The following is a 17,475-nucleotide window of genomic DNA, read 5'->3' on the forward strand; positions in this document are numbered from 1 at the left end:
TTGGATTAAAAGCGGTGGAATTCAATCACTGACTTTATATGTCTGGGTGTTTAGTGGTCAGATCTTTGTAAAGTTCTTGGTTTCAGTTACTTCCTTTTACCGTTGTGAGGTTTTCCCCTGGCTTCTTTCTGGTTTTACTTAATGACCAGTGATGAAGGGCATTTGTTTGCTTTAGAACTGCTTCTCTCTTTATACAAGTCTATTTTAAAACTGACAATTTGTTATTGAGCTAGATTTTTCGAAAATAGGTTAGGGAATAACCATGAGGTATACATACAAAGTCACTTGAATGTAAAAAGACGAGGCATACATTAAAACTGTCTATCTGACAGTCTTATAGTGTACATTAACCTCAAAAACAAAGAATAAGAGGTTGCAATTAGAATGACCAAATATCATTCTTGGTTAGGCTTTGCCTGATGACGACTTTGTTTTGTAAATAGTTGATCTTCTCATAGGAGTATGGCAGGGCCTATACTGTACATTTATGTTCTCCTATGTTATAAGCGTTACCTAACAATTGTAGATTTGGTTTTCCATTATGACGGTTAAGAGTATAACATTGTTTTTCCCATGTTTTGGCAGATGAGTCTGCAACAGGATCACTTCCCCTAGTCAGTGTCTCAATGTTTTCACCTCTCACTGCTGCTGAAATGACTCCATACCTTAAGAGGATCTCCCGTAGTCATACAGTAGAGGGTAAGTTCCTGTTTTTCTCCTAGTTTTAAAAGGTTCTGCAGAAAACAGACTCTCTTCACTTGAAGAGGGGGCTGTTTATTGGATTAATCAATAGAAAAGATGAAGCCCTTTTTAACTCTGTATCATACATTTTGGTAGTTCTGCTTGTGATGATGGTCTAGTTCATATAGCACTTTTTGTAAATATGTTCTGGATTTTAAATTGATACTACACTTGTTGAAAGCATATGATCTCTGTAGGCCAGACCTATGTAACCTGATTATTTTTCAGTGCTTTTCATAAAAAAAAAAAAAAAAAAAAGTTAAACAAAAATGCCACCCTATATCATATAAAAAAACACTCATTAGTTATTAAAAGAAGGTAAAAAAAGACCTCTGATTTATTCTTGTTTTCCCACTCACAAATGGTCACCCACAGAGTATGACCACTAAAGAGATAGATGTACCACATTTGGTGCAGTATATCTAAATTTCTCTATCGTTCATTGACGGACGCAGTCTTCTTATCTTAATATCAGTAGGGTTATGCTGCCCCCTACAGGAGTAGGCAGAAAAAAGTTCTGGCTACGCCTATGGGCAGTCCCAGGGGGTATAGGTCCCTGCTATAGGTGTCAGTTTTAATCTGCCTAGTCAGGAGTAAGGACCTAGTGACTTGCTTGGATCTCTGGTCCTGACAAAGTTTTTTTTCTATATATAGTTTTTTTTTTTTCCCCCTTAGCTTTTTCTCCGGATTTTTTTTCTGTGAGATCTACAAGCAACTCTGTGGGATCTGGGCGACAGGCTGGATGTATAGATCCAGTGGTTACCCCAGCCGGCCAACGAGCATGCTCAAAACTGCTCTGGGTCGGCCGTGACATTGTCCCACTGGACGGGGACTGGCTCCGCGTGTTAAACGTTTTGCCAGGTCGCATACGACCTGGTCTAGGCCCGAGTCACAGCGTTCCTATTTGGCCGACAGTCCCCCCGCGGAGAGGAGTTCTATCGGGGGATGACGCCCGCCTGTTCCAGTATGGTGAGTAAATGTTCCCCCCTCTTCCCCTGGTGGATTTTGGGGTGGATGCAGGCCCCTCCCTGGAACGGTTGGACCCTGACAATCCTGGGTTCCCCTTTGTCCTGTCATGCACCCCTGCCCCCCCCCCCCCTCACTACTGGGGATGTTGGGACATTGGTAACTACTCTTGGTGGCTGAGTCCGAGCTTCAGGCCACAGGTGGGGGCGCTGGCGATAAAAAAACGATCGTGCGCGGGGAGGGGGGGGGGGTTTCTACCATTCGGTAGGCTGGGGGGTCCCCAGTAGCTCTGCAGGCCGCGCAGGGCCGCCATTTTCTTGTAGATACAAGTGCTCTGCATGCAGTGGCGGCCATCTTGGTACACCCGGCGCCATTTTGCGGTGAATTTCGAATATGAATCACTGAATGGCAGTTCTCTGAGGCGTTTTTGTGGGTGGAGCCCCTCCCTATACCCTGATGCTGATCTCCAGATCTTTCTTTCGAGATCAAGATCGCTGCTGACACGTGTGTGCAAACGTTCTGGGCCTCCTGGTGCATCTTTACTGTAGGGTAGTGAGTCTGAAGGGATGGAGGGGGGTCCCTCTTTCACTCTGCTGGGGGTCTCCAGTGCGCGCTGCCTGTCTTCTTGGGGACTCTGTAGCGCGGTGGGACGTGTTTTTTTTTTTTTTTCTACTTTTTTTCAGTTTTTTGCTGACAGATTCCCCTGGTGCAACATGGACCCTGCAGAACATGTGTCCCCCCCCCCCCCCCCTCTCGGACACAGCAGGGCCCTCAGGATCCTAGCTGTCAATAGATTCACTTTCCGCGGTCCTGGAATCGTTTGTGTCCAGGGTGGAGGTGGCATTTAAAGGGTGAGGTGCTAAAAAATGCCCTCCGCCTACCCCTGCCTCAACTGATGGGTCAGATTTTGAATCTTATTCAGCCACCGCAGACGCGGGTCTCCCTGCCGGGTCTACTACCTCACACCCTGTCTCCTCCGATAGTGAGGATGCCATCTCTACCTCCGCCACCGCGCAAGAAAAGGCGCTGGTGGATGCACTGGTTTTATCTGTGCGTGAGACCCTAAAAATGGAGGACGCAGCTGCGACTGCGGCGCAGATTGCGTTTGGCACTCACAAGCCATCCAGAGGGGCAAAGGTTTTCCTCTTCCCTCATATTTTGACAGCATGCTCAAAAAAGAATGGGACCGCCCAAAGCGTTACCCTGGGGTGCCTAAGCGGATTGTCTAGACGCTACCCTTTTGAGGAGTCCCTGATAAAGAAGTGGACTATGCCACTTACGGTGGACCCTCCGGTCTCAAGACTGAATATAGCTACCATGATTCTAGTGGAGGATTCCCCGGCCTTTAAGGATCTGGCGGATAGAAAGGCGGAGTCTGTGACCTGCAATATGTACTCCCTGGGGAGGTCTGCACTAAGACCAGTGTTAACGGTTGCCCTTGTCTCCCCCCTGCCTTTGTGAAGCAGTTGGACCAGTTGGTACAGGGTCTGAAATTTTTTGCGATGCGGCGCTGGATATTGCTTCCATATTGGGCCGACTGTCGGTTTTGGCAGTGGTCGTCAGGCGTATACTTTGGCTAAAGTGCTGGTCCGCAGATCAGACTTCAAAGAACGCCTTAACTGATCTACCTTTTCAAGGAGATCGCTAGTTTGGGGCAACCCTGGATGACATTATCAAAGGTTTCACAGGGGGTAAGAGTACCTCTCTCCCGCAGGCTAACAAGGGTAAGGTCCCTTCTTTTCAGCACCCAAGAATTTTTTTTGTCCCACAGAGTCAGTCGATAAGACAGTCTTTCAACGGCTACTCGGGTGGTTCCAAACGACCCTGGTCTGGCAAACAAAAATCTAGTTTCTCTTAAGTCCTCCGACAGTCGCCGCCTCCTCTAAGTCATCACTATTGGGTATTGACTTCCACTCCGCAGGAGTAGCTAGGCATAAGACTTAGTCAAAAAGAACAAAAGCATTTGCATATACACACCCATGGGGGCTGTCCCACTAGGTCAATACCCCCCTGCAGTGACCACTCCCAACTCAGTTTCTTTCTGCCTAGCGTCAGGAGTAGTTAGGCTTCCCTGTGCTGGGGCTACAGTCTCAGCCTATCTAATCTTTTTTTATTTTGATTTTCTTTTGAAAATGTCAGTTTTAGCTTTGCTTTACTAGCTGTTTATTTTGTCAGCTTTAGTTTTTAGTCGTCTCTTCGGAAGAAGATGGATTCATGCGGTGCTGGGATTCGGACTGACCGCCCTTGTTCTCCAGGGCAGAGGGTCAGATGGATCCCCCAGCCCGCCATCGAGCGTTCAGCCGTGGTTCGTCCTGGCATTGTGAACGACCCATCCCTGTTCGCAGCAGGGATGCAGCCATGAGGTGGCTACCTTACTGGACACATCTGTGATACTGCAGTGTAATGTCCCTGGCTAACGGCATTCCCTGTCAGATGAGGACAGCGGCTTTCCGTTCTGAGAGGCTTCCCACGCCATCTGGTACAGGTAAGTACTTCTGTGTGGGGCCTCTGTCTGGGGTGGCAGTCAGCTATGGTTCGTCCTGGCATTATGAACGACCCATCCCTGTTCGCAGCAGGGATGCAGCCATGAGGTGGCTACCTCACTGGACACATCTGCGATACTGCAGTGTAATGTCCCTGGCTAACGGCATTCCCTGTCAGATGAGGACATCGACTTTCCGTTCTGAGGGGCTTCCCACACCATCTGGTACAGGTAAGTACTTCTGTGTGGGGCCTCTGTCTGGGGTGGCAGTCCTGTGTTGCTGTGTGTCCCCATGTCTGTGCCTGTGTGACCCCCTGATGCGATCCCTGCGGGGATTGCTTGTGCATGCGCTGCGGTGTTGTGTGTTTTTGGGGCCCCTTTCCCTGTGTCACTTCGGGGTTTGTGGGGGTGCAGACTGTATGTGTGGCGGCCGCAGCGGGGTAAAACCACGTGGTCCGCCATTTTAAGTATGGGCTAGCATGTCTGGCTTCACTATGGGCAATACTACATGCTGTTTTGGCGCCATGCGACGCCATCTTGCGGTGGCAGAACGATCATTCCGACCGCATGTTCGGCGGCCATTTTGCCGGAGCCTTCCATTCTGTCCTATGGGGCAGCCATTTTCCCTGAGTCATGCAGCTTATAGTTCAGCCTCCTCTGACAGCACTTCCTTTTCCTCTGAAGCAGCGACATTGGTGGTAACACTCTGCGGGGCTCTGCAGGCTATCTCTCTCATACCTTCTGTATTGTCATTTCTGGCTCAGTTTTTCTTCTACTGTTTGGGGGTCTTTTGTCACTGTATCTATAGCGGTGGGCTGCGCACTCCGCAGCGGTTTTAAAGGAGCAGTACAAAATTTATTGCACTGTTGTTTCATCTTGGGCAATGGATTCTCAGGACAGCAAATTCCCCCCAGCTCTGGTGGGGGACCCCAGTTCTCCTGTGGCCCCTCTAAGACCTGATTTGGCCGCTGTAGTGGCGACCTAGGTGTCCAATATGGAGGTGCTGATGGCTGAATGTGCTGCTAGGAAGAGGCCCAGATTGTCTCTCTCCTCTGATTCAGATGGTGATATGGCTGCTGCGGCGAGCGTGCCCTTTTCAGGGTCTCGCTCATCCTTAGGCCCGCTGGGGTCTGAGGGGGAGGCAGAGGTGGTTGATACTTCCTCTTCGGGGTCGACTGAAGAGCGCGCGACCATGGATAAATTGATAGTTTCTGTTAAGGAAACACTGCATTTGGAGGATGAGCCCAGTCCTCCGGGCATTGTGTCCTCATTTGGGACACACAGGACCTGCAAGTCGGCGCAGGTTTTTCCCTGCCCCGCTGAGTTTCATTACACTGTTAATGAAATGTGGCGCACTTTAAAACGTCCATTCCTGGAACCTAGTCGGTTCAAGTTGCTTTATCCCTTTGCACCGGCTACGGAATCACGATGGTGTGTGCCTCCACAGGTGGATCACACTGTGGCCATGTTAAACAAGGCTACCTTGGTTCCTTCTGAGGATACCCCAGTTTTTCGGGATCCCACGGACCGGCGGTTGGAGTCTCTAGCCCTCCATTCCTATACGGTGGTGGGCTCGTTGTTCAGACCCATTTTCGCGTCCGTTTTGGTGGCTCAGGCGGTGGCTGATTGGACTAAGGTGCTTAGGAGCAACCTCGTGTCTGATGCTGTTCCGCCTGCCCGGCTGGATATGGTGGATCAAATTCACCAAGGAATCATGTATTTGTGTGATGCGGCCTTAAATGAGGCTCCTTTAGTAGCACGCCTGTCTAGTGTCTCGGTGCTTAAACGGCGACTGATCTGGCTGAAGAGCTGGTCGGCTGACCAGTCCTCGCGAAAAACCGTTGCTGATTTTCCCTATGCTGGTTCTCGCCTTTTTGGCGAGGCATTGGATACCCTGGTGAAAGGCGTCACAGGGGGCAAGAGCACCTTGCTGCCCCAGAACCCGAAGAACAAGTCCTTTCGTGGCAAGCGGGGTTCTGCGTCTCGATCCACTCAGGGGTCCTTTCGTGCCTTTCAGAACCAATCCAAGGGCAAGCCCTTCAAGACCCAGGGGAGCCAGAAGAAGCCCTGGGCGGGCAAGCAGAAGTCAGGCAATGCCGGCTCGGCGGGTCAATCCGCCTCTGCCTGAAGGGGCGCCCTCACCCGTTTCAGGTGTGGGGGGGGCGTTTGCGCGGTTTCCTCCAACCTTGGCTGCTCCGGATTTCGGACAGGTGGGTTCATGCAATCATTCGGTCAGGGTACAAGATCGAATTCCTTTCCCGGCCGGCGGACAGATTTTTTTCCCTCAAATCTTAATTTGCCTCCTGGGCATCTGCAGGACCTGCATCAGGCGGTGCAGGACCTTCTTGCTCAGGGGGTGATTGTCCCGGTGCCTCATCGGGACAGGTTTCGGGGATTTTATTCAAATCTGTTCACTGTGCCCAGAAAGGAGGGCAAAGTATGTCCTATTCTGGACATGAAAGCGCTGAACCGCTTCGTGCGCGTTCGGAAGTTCCGTATGGTGTCTCTCCACTCGGTGGTGGCCTCCCTGAGTCCAGGGGAATTACTGGCCTCGATAGATCTGAAAGATGCGTACCTGCACATCCCCATTTTCGAGGGTCATCAGCGGTACCTTCGGTTTGCTATCGCAGAGGACCACTATCAGTTTATGGCGTTACCTTTCGGTCTCGCTTCAGCTCCAAGGGTATTTACCAAAGTGCTGGCGCCGGTTCTGGGCCCGTTACGGGCTAAGGGCATTGCGGTCTTGGGGTACCTGGACGATCTCCTTCTGAGATCGAGTGTCAGCCAGGACCTACTGCGCGATCTGTCCACCACGGTGCAGACGCTACAGGAGTTCGGATGGACCATCAATGTTCAGAAATCGACGTTGTCTCCATCGGTTTCGTCTTCCCTATCTGGGAATGTTTCTGGACTCTGCTCAGGCAAAGGTGTTCTTGCCGGAGGACAAGCTACGGATCTTGCAGGACGAGATCAGGTCCCTCAGGGACAATCCGTCCTCATCACTCAGGACCTGTATGCGGGGCCTGGGGTTGATGGTTTTGGCCTTGGAGGCGATACCCTTTGCTCAGTTTCACATGCGGGCTCTCCAGGCGGAGATCCTGGCCAGGTGGGACCTACTGCCTCAGTCCCTGGGTCTGAGTGTCTCATTGAGCCGTCAGACCAGATTGGCTCTTCTGTGGTGGCTCCAGTCCCCGACGGTGTCGGAAGGCAAGTCCTTCCGTCCGTTGTGGACGGTGATTACCACGGATGCCAGCCTGTCGGGCTGGGGTGGAGTCCTGGGCAACCTGTCTGCTCAGGGCACTTGGTCGGAGGAGGAATCCTCCCTCCCGATAAATGTGGTGGAATTGCGAGCGATAAAACTCTGTCTCTTCCAGTGGTCGGACCGACTTCGGGGCCATCCTGTTCGGGTACAGACGGACGATGCTACCGCGGTGGCTTACATCAACCACCAAGGGGGCACCAGCAGTGCCCGGGCGGCCCGGGAAGTGACCAACATTCTGTCTTGGGCCAAAACTCATGTCCCGGCAATCTCAGCAGTTCACATTCCGGGTGTGGAGAACTGGCAGGCCGACTGGACCAGGGGGAATGGTCCCTGCACCCGGAGGTCTTCCAAATGCTGTGTGCGAAGTGGGGATCCCCGGACGTGGATCTGTTCGCATCTCGGCTAAACCAAAAGGTGGAAAGGTTCGTGGCAAGAACGCGCGATCCTCTGGCGGACGCCTCGGATGCGTTGGTGGCCCCTTGACATCCGTATCGTCTGATGTATGCCTTTCCTCCGATTCAGTTGCTATCCAGGTTCCTCCGCAGGTTGGCCTATGAACCGCACCTGGTGATTCTGGTGGCGCCGGACTGGCCACGCCGGTCCTGGTACGCCGACGTTGTTCACCTGGCAGTGGCGCCTCCGTGGCGGCTGCCTCTGCGGGAAGATCTCCTGTCTCAGGGTCCGATCCTCCATCCTGCTATACAGTCGCTGGCTTTAACGGCCTGGCTGTTGAGACCCAGGTCCTGAGGGACAGGGGTCTCTCCCCTGAGGTCATCCCTACCCTTGTCAAGGCTAGGAAAACCTCCTCTGGTAAAATCTATTACCATACCTGGAAGGCTTATTTCGCCTGGTGTGAGTCCAGGGGGTTCTCCCCTCGCTCATGCTCGTGTCGAGAGTGTTGGCCTTCCTCCAGTCTGGGGTTGACCAGCGCCTGGCGCTGGCCATGATCAAAGGCCAGGTGTCCGCACTGGCTATTCTTTTCCAACGCCCTGTGGCGTTTCATTCTCTGGTTCGCACCTTCATTCAAGGAGTGCGACATTTGGCTCCTCCCAGGAGGGAGCCCTTACCTTCGTGGGACTTGAACTTGGTTCTGTCCGTGTTACAGCGTGCTCCCTTTGAACACATCCGGGAGATTTCGTTGCCTCTGCTGTCTAAGAAGGTTGCCTTTTTGGTGGCGATCACTTCGGCTCGCAGGGTGTCTGAACTGGCAGCGTTATCTTGCCGTTCTCCGTACTTGGTGATTCACAAGGATAAGGTGGTCTTGCGTCCGCATCCCTCCTTTCTTCCTAAGGTGGTCTCTGAGTCCCACATTAGTGAGGACATTGTCTTGCCTTCGCATTGTACGAAGCCAAAGCATCCTAAGGAGGTTGCTCTGCATTCCTTGGATGTTGTTAGGGCGATCAGGGCTTACCTGTCGTCTACGGAATCCTTTCGAAAGACAGATTCCCTCTTTGTCCTTCCTGAGGGACCTCGGAAGGGCATGGCTGCGTCTGCAGCGACTATTGCCAAATGGATCAGACAGACCATTGAACAGGCTTATGCTTTGAAGGAACGGGTTCCACCCTTCCCTGTTAAGGCGCACTCTACCAGATCTGTGAGTGCGTCCTGGGCATGTTGGCATCGGGCCTCGGTGGCCCAGGTGTGCAAGGCTGCGACTTGGTCGTCGGTGCACACTTTTTCCAAATTCTACAAGGTAGATGTTCTGGCATCAGCTGATGCCTCCTTTGGCCGCAAAGTTCTCAGTGCGGCAGTGCCATGAAGGACCCTTGTTTTTTTATGGGTCCCTGGCTGTTGGTGGAATTTTACAGGTAATTTTACAAAAATGCAGTTTTCTCCAGGCCTGAGGACAGGGCTACTTTGGCCTGAAGGTGCGCCCTCACCCCTTTTTGAGTTGGGGGGACGTCTTTGCCGGTTCCCGGACCTGTGGCTAGCCTTAATGCAAGACAAATGGGTTCAAGAGGTCATACGGTCCATTTACAAGATCGAGTTTCGATCCGTGCTGCCGGTAAGGTTTTTCCCTTCCAATGTGCGACTGTCCCCAGATCGCTTACTCGCTCTTTGGGGCAGATCAGGACCTGGTACAGCAGGGAGTAATAGTTCCGGTTCCGTGTGCGGAATGTTTTCAGGGTTTTTATTCAAACCTGTTTACGGTCCCCAGGAAGGAAGGCAAGGTGCGTCCAATCCTTTACCTGAAGGCACTGAATTGTTTTGTGCGGATTCAAAAATTCACGAGGGAATCAGTTAGCACGGTGATGGCTTCCCTACATCAGGGGGATTTCCTGGCCTCCATAGACATCAATGATGCCTACCTTCACATCCCAATATGTGCAGGACACCAGCGGTTTCTCCGTTTTCCCATGGGAAAGGATCACTATCAGTTTGTGGTGTTACCTGTTGGTATCGCCTCTGCTCCTCGGGTCTTCACAAAGGGGTTGGCTCTAGTCCTGGCGCTGTTGCGACAGCGGGGGATATCGGTCCTGGGTTACCTGGACGATCTGCTTCTACGTGCAGAGTCTCCCATGGTGCTGGAAACAAATTTGGAAATCACCATGAGAACTCTGCAGGAGTTCGGGTGGATTCTCAACCTTCAGAAGTTGTCCTTGGTCCCTTCCATGAAACTGAACTATCTGGGCCTGGCTTTGGACTTGTCCTCAGCCGGGGTGTTTCTTCCTCCAGAAAAACTCTGAAAAAACCAGACCATGGTTCTGCTGTTGCTATCCAGCAAATAGTCGTCCCCTCAGACCTGTATTAGAGTTCTGGGACTGATGGTGTCATCCTTCGAGGCGGTCCCCTTCCCTCAATTCCACACGAGAATCCTCCAGAAGGAAATCCTTCTCAAATGGAACAAAAATCCGAATTCCCTGGACAATCAGATCCAGCTGAACTAGGTGTCCAGGGAGTCCCTGAAATAGTGGCTTCAGTCCCCAATGCTCAAGCAAGGGAAATCCTTCCTCCCTGTATATTGGACAATTGTCACCACGGATGCCAGGCTGTCTGGGTGGGGAGGAGGGGTTCTCGGCAGGTTCTCTGCTCAAGGAGTCTGGTCCCTGGAAGAATCCAGGTTACCGATCAATGTTCTCAAGCCAAGAGCGATTAGGCTTTGCCTAGTCCACTGGACTGAGCACCTGCAGGGTTGTCCAGTGCGCATTCAATCGGACAATGCCACGGCTGTGGCTTATGTCAATCACTAAGGGGGCACCAAAAGTGCCCTTGCGGCCTTGGAAGTGGCAGGCATCCTTCGGTGAGCATAACGCTTTGTTCCAGCCATCTCCGCTGTTCACATTCCAGGGTTGTAAAATTGGCAGGCGGATTACCTCAGTCGACAGGCCTTTGATGCAGGGGAATGGTCTCTCCATCCGGAGGTATTCCAGCAGTTGTGCCTTCGTTGGGGCACTCCAGATGTAGATCTGTTGGCGATCAACAGGAAAGTGCAGAAGTTTGTGGCCCGTTCCCGGGATCCTCTGGCAGATGCCGCAGACACGCTGGTGGCCCCATAGGGTCAGTATCAGCTGATGTATGCCTTTATTCCTCTCAAGTTGCTGCCAAGACTTCTTCACAGGATCGAGGCGGAAGGGATTCCGGTCATTCTTATGGCTCCATGGTGGCCTCGCCGAGCTTGGTACGCCGACCTGGTCAGGCTAGTTGTGAACGCTCCTTGGAGACTTTCTCTCAAGGAGGACTTGCTGTCTCAGGGGCCAATCTTCCATCCTGCTTTACGGTCGCTGGCTTTGACGGCTTGGCTGTTGAAATACAGATACTGAAGGACAGGGGGTTGTCTGATTCAGTGATTCCTACTCTGCTTAAAGCTAGGAAAGCGACTCTTAGAAAGATCTATCATCGTACGTGGAAGGCGTATATTGTGTGGTGTGAGTCTCTTGGTGCTCCCCCATCGTTCTTACTCGGTGGCTCGGATCGTGGCTTTTTTTTCAACGGGGAGTTGTTCAAAAGTTGGCCTTGAGTGCTAGCAAGGGTTAGGTCTCGGCCTTGGCAATTTTCTTCCAAAGGCCATTAGCCACCCATTCCCTGGTACGTAACTTCATCCAGGTGCTGCAACACCTGGTACCTCCGGTGCGACCTCCGTTGCCACCTTGGGACCTTAATTTGGTGCTGTTGGTTTTCCTGAAACCTCCCTTTGAAAGTTTTCAGGAGGTTCCCCTGCTTACCCTATCCCAGAAGGTGGCCTTCTTGGTGGCTATTACTTCTGCGCGCAGCGTGTCAGAACTGGAGGCGTTGTCCTCCCTATCTGGTGGTTCACAGGGATAAAGTGGTACTTCGTCCAGATCCATCCTTCCTTCCGAAGGTGGTTTCCAGTTTTTCACTTGACTATAGACATTGTGTTAACCTCTTTGTGTCCTAAGCCAAAAGGAATTTGCACTGCATACTTTGGATGTGGTTCGGGCAATCAGGGTGTACTTGGCAACTACTGGGTCTTTTCGGAAGTCAGATTCACTCTTTGTGATTACAGATGGCCCTAAGAAAGGGCTGCCTGCGTCTGCTGCAATTATTTCCACATAGATCAGACAGACAGTGGTGCAGGATTATTCAATTAGGGTTAGGTTCCTCCTTTCCCTGTTAAGGCGCACTCTACTCGGGTGCTTAGTGCTTCCTGGGCTTTTCGCCATGATGCATCTGTGCTTCGGGTTTGCAAGGCGGCTACCTGGCCGTCTGTTCATACCTTTACAAAATTTTAAAAGGTGGATGTGCTGGCATCTGCAGATGGCTCTTTTGGCCGCAAAGTTTTGCAGGCTGCTGCTTAAGGGGGCTCTTAGTCTCCCTTGAGGGTCTCATCTTGTTGTTATGAGTCCTAGGTTGCCTGGTTGGCTATGGTTTAGCCTTGGGGACTTATTTTTCTGCTGTCCCATCCCTCGTTTTATGGCACTGCTTTGGGATGTCCCTGCTGAAATCAAGATAAGAAAACTGTGTCTGTCAATGAACGATAGAGAAAATTGGATTTTTGTCTTACCGTAAAATCCTTTTCTCTTAAGTTCATTGATAGACGCAGTACCCGCCCCTCTAATTTTGAGTTGGGTTGGTATTATTTTCTCTGACACTGCTTTGATACAAAACTGTATAGCAATGAGAGAAAGTGTATACCCCCTTGGACTGCCCATAGGCATAGCCAGAACTTTTTTGTGCCTAGTGTCCTATTCCTGTAGGGGGCAGCATAACCCTACTGATATCAAGATAAGAAGACTGTGTCCGTCAATTAACTTAAGAGAAAAGGATTTTACGGTAATACAAAAATCCAATTTTTTATAACAACCTAAGTAACTTATACAAATTAGAACTGTTACATGAGCTTTTATTTTCAGAAATGGAGTCACCAGTGACTTTGTATGCATATTATGAGGCAGCAGTTTAAACTTTATACTTGTTTTTTTTTTCTCTATCTACTCACCTGCATTGTTGGAAATAGCTTTTTACAGAATTTAATATACCAAAGTGCCATGTACGCACACAACTGAACGAGTCAAAGCAGTTACTGCTTCCCTTTCTTCTCCCATCTACTGTGCTTCTATGGGGGAATCTTTGGGAATTCTTTGACATGTTTTATTTTTTTTACTTCTGTATACTATGTATGTATACACCAATATAGTAAAATTATATGCAAAACCTAAATGAAAAAACTCAAAAACTTTAACAAATGCTTAAAATATAAATAACCTGAAAATATTCTACAACCTCAATTTCAAAAAAGGTGCAAAATCTACATGAAAACAGAATACGATTTCCAAATCTTCTAAACCCATATTTTATTCACAATAGAAAACTGAGTTTAAACTGAGAAAATGTACAATTTTAGGAAAAGTATTTGGTAATTTTGAAACTGATGGCAGAAACATGTCTCAAAAAAGTTGTAACAGAGTCATGTTTATCAAGGTGTAGCATCCCCTCTTCTTTTTACAACACTCTGTAAAATTCCAGGAACTGAGGAGACCAGTTGCTGGAGTTTTGGGAGATTAATGTTTTCCCATTCTTGCCTGATAAAAGATTCTAACTGCTCAACAGTCCTGTCATATATTTTGTGCACCAAATACTTTCAATTGGTGAAAGGTCAGGACTGTAGGCAGGCCAGTTAAGCACCTTTTATACTGTGAAGCCATACTGTTGCCATAGATGCAGAATGCGGTTTAGCATTGTTCTGCTGAAATATGCGAGTGCCCATGCAAACATGTTATCTGTTTTTAATTCGGTGCCATCTGAGGGCCCAAAGGTCATGGGCATCCAGTATTGAATTTCAGCCATGTCACTTATACACAGAGATTTCTCCAGATTCTCAGACTCTTTTGATAATATGTACTGTAGATAATGATATATTTAAAGTGTAACTCCACTTTTGATGAGAAAAAACATTTCCCTGTGGGTGATCTGTGTACATTACAAAGATTTTAAAAAACATTGTTGCAGATTCCTACCTTTTGTTATTTTGAAGAAATCCATGTTTGTTCCTCTGTTCTCCTGTGCTGAGTGGGTCTAATGGGAGTGGTTTCATAATTCTCAACCAGCTGTGGCAGTTGCAGAGCACTAATGAGGAAAGCTGCTGGGGCTGCATCCCTTTAGACGTGTTCCTATCGGGAGTATCTCACCAAAAATGACTTTTGTTTCAGGGGATGCCAAAAACCTAACTTGTATCTTAGGCAGACTTCTGGGGAAATTGCTGAGCCAATCACGCAAGCAGGAAATTATGTTTCTGGGGTGTGGTCAGTACACATTCTGTGTACAGAACAGCTCCAGGTAGCCATATTGCATTGCATTGCATTTTCAGAAAATTACAGTGGCTGCAGATTGAAAAGTAAAGGCAATTTTTAATACCATTCAATTACAATATGACTTGTGTCGCATTTGTATACTCTATATTGTTTTTTCTTTATTTGCTATTTCCCCCCCCCACAGCTGAATCACATATCTCTCTCTCTGCCTCTGTTCAATCCATCCCCCCCACAGTTCGTAAGCACATATAGTAAACACATTTATACCCTTGATCACCCCCAGTGTTAACCCCTTCCCTACCAGTGTCATTTATAAAGTAACAGTATATATTATTTAGCACTGATCACTGTATTAATGTCATTGGTCCCCAAAAAGTGTCAGATTTGTCCGCCACAATGTTGCAGTCCCGATAAAATCGCTGATCACCGCCATTACTGATGATAAAAAAAAAAGTCCATAAATCTATTCCGTAGTTTGTAAACGCTATAACTTTTGCGCAAACCAATTATTATACGCTTTTTTAATTTTTTTTTCTACCAAAAATATGTAGCAGAATACAAATTGGCCTAAACTGCTAAAAAAAAAAATAGATTTTTTAAATTTTTTTATTGGGAATGTTTTAAATCAGAAAGTAGAAAATATTGGTGTTTTTTCAAAATTGACGCTCTTTTTTTGTTTAGAGCGCAAAAACGAAAAACCGCAGAGGTGATAAAATACCACCAAAAGAAAGCTCTATTTGTGGGGGAAAAAAAAGAACATCAATTGTATTTGGGTAGGGCGTCGCACGACCGTGCAATTGTCAGTTAAAGCAACGCAGTGCCGAATCGCAAAAAATGGCCTGGTCATTAAGGAGGCAAAACCTTCCGGGGCTGAAGTGGTTAAAGTCTTTGCAATTTTACATTATTCTGAATTTGTTTGACAAATTTTAGAGGCAGATTTTCACAGATTGGTGAACCTCTGCCCATCTTCTGAGACACTCTGACTCTGTAAGATGCTCTTTTTATTCTCAGTCATGTAACTGACCTGTTGCCAATTAATCTAATTAGTTGCAAAATGTTCTTCCAGCTCTTCTTTGTTAGTATCACTTACTTTGCCAGCTTTTTGCTGCCCTATCACAACCTTTTTGAGACATGTTGCTGCTATCAATTTCAAAAATACCCTATTTTTTTCCTAAAATTGTACACTTTCTCATTTTATACACTTGATATGTTTACTGTTTTCTCATGTGAATAAAATATGAGTTATGAGATTTGCAAAATATTGCATTCTATTTTCATGTAGAATCTTACACAGCGTCCCAACTTTTTTGAAATTGGGGTTTTAGTTTCCTTTTCTAGAAGATCCTAGAGCTTATTTTGTGAAACGTTTTTTGATAATTCCTCCATTACACACCCAGGTGTCTTTTCAGATAAGCAAAATTAACTTTTCTTTTTTAACTAATTTTTACAAGCGTAAATGGATGTTAACTTGAGTGCTGAACTGCCTATACTTCGGTATGTGTAAAACAAAATGCCTTAAGGGCATGAAAAAAGAATGCTTCCTCCAGATAGCTTGATTAATGCGTTCATAATCGACTGAATATTCTGCATATTTTGTTTTCATTGTTGCCAGTAGACAATATTATATTAAGATGTAGAAGCCTCTTTATGGATCAATACTGTCTTGTTTATATTCTTGTTTCCTGTGATACAGACCACCACGAAGGCAAGTTCAGTAATATGTGATTTCACATTATTGCCCACAGGCAAAAATATCTTCTGATGATCCAAAACCTTAAGATATCAGCAGTGGTCTCTATTTATTAGAAAAAGTATAGTAAGAGCCAAATATAATTAAAGAATTCCCAGGAGAGATGTGAAAAGTCACTTCTTAGATTTGTTTGAGGCGCATGTCAGCTCTTTTTCTGTTTCCTATATATCTCTGTTACAACGCTGGTAATTTTGTTATGTGTCCATCCCAGAGCCTTGCCTGCAATCCGATCAGTTTTTGAAAGCCCAAGAATTGCCTGGGGCCTAGAACAACATGCAGAGCTTGCAGCTGGGCCCCTTCTCCCGGGGTCCATGGTAACCTGTCATCACACTTCATTTTCTCTGCAAAATGAATTGCTTGATTGAAAGACATTGTTTTATCCCAGCCTCTTGATTGTGTCATGCTGACCCAGCTTCTCTCCAGACTCAGCCTGTGATGGATTTAAGTTGATGTCTGCTCAACTTGTTTCCTTTTCTTCCAGATATCCTGCAGGTCCTGAGCGACATAGATGAAATGTCAATGCGTAGGCCTGAAATCCTCTCTTTCTTTGCTGTGAGTATGCCAAGACTGCATCTGTTAACAGTGATCTACTAGTTGCTAGCTTTAAAGATGAAAACCTTTCCTCAGGTTTTATAAAATTCTTAGGTTCTTAAAGGTTTAGTGCTTATATTGCCTGCACAGGTCTATATAACTGGATATTAAAGGGATTTTTTGGTTTGATATGGAAAAACTGATGGGCACTGGGACCAATCTTCATAGCAGCTCAGAGTGGTCTCTCATCAGCCTCCTTGTTGTGTCAGAACAGGACCTCACAATCTTAGGTGCAGCAGGAGATAACTAGAGTTATTGATCTTTTATATAAGTAGGGACTTACTGATATTATAGTGTATTTCTCTTTCGTCCACCGACGGACGTAGCTGTTGCTTTAAATCATAGACGGATGGGTAATAAGCCCCTCCCGCTAAAGGCTTTGACACGCCCAGGGGGGCAGGGTCCTGGGTTATTACCCCTCGCCTCACCGTTGCAGCTTCAGTTTTAGCTGCCTGGTCTTAGGAGTGGTCAAACAGCTCCCTGCTGGGACCTTTTTGTTCTAGCTCTGTTTTAAACGTCTTAAAGGGAACCTTATTTATTTTTTTTTCGTTGCTGCGGACTCCAGTTCCTGTGGAATGCCGGCTGGGTTTTGGACTGGCTATATGAGAGCCTTACGGTCTCCCAGTGTGTGCCAGCGAGCCCTTTTAGACCGTAGCTCTGGGTGGAGGGATAGAAGTAAGCCTGTGAGGCTCCCCAGTGGTTTTTCTGCTGCTAGCCAACAAGCACACAAATTCTCTCAAATAAAAACATATAACAATATGACAATAATAATAATAACTGGAGGATGCATTTAGGGATGCACCGAAATGAAAATTTTGGACCGAAACCGAAAATGCAGGATGCCATTGGCCGAAAACCGAAACCGAAAATGACTTTCCCCAAAAAAATTAAAATAGAAGAGGGGCATACACCAAAAAACAGGCAGCAACGTACACCTGTCGCTGCCACCCTGTCACAGTATATGTACTGTGAC

At 47.8% G+C, this 17,475-nt stretch overlaps 1 protein-coding gene across 1 annotated transcript in view; it reads left to right on the forward strand.

Annotated features, from left to right (window-relative positions):
- INTS1 (integrator complex subunit 1) overlaps positions 1–17,475 on the forward strand; it is a 385,650-nt gene that overhangs the window by 307,485 nt on the left and 60,690 nt on the right. The window contains exons 44-45 of the mRNA XM_082260644.1: positions 586–699; positions 16,393–16,463. Of these exons, the coding sequence (XP_082116770.1) occupies positions 586–699; positions 16,393–16,463 (185 nt within the window). The remainder of the gene's footprint in view (positions 1–585; positions 700–16,392; positions 16,464–17,475) is intronic.

Source organism: Pelophylax lessonae (genome assembly GCF_965119305.1).
Source record: "Pelophylax lessonae genome assembly, chromosome: 6".
In the NCBI taxonomy this organism is placed as follows: domain Eukaryota; kingdom Metazoa; phylum Chordata; class Amphibia; order Anura; family Ranidae; genus Pelophylax; species Pelophylax lessonae.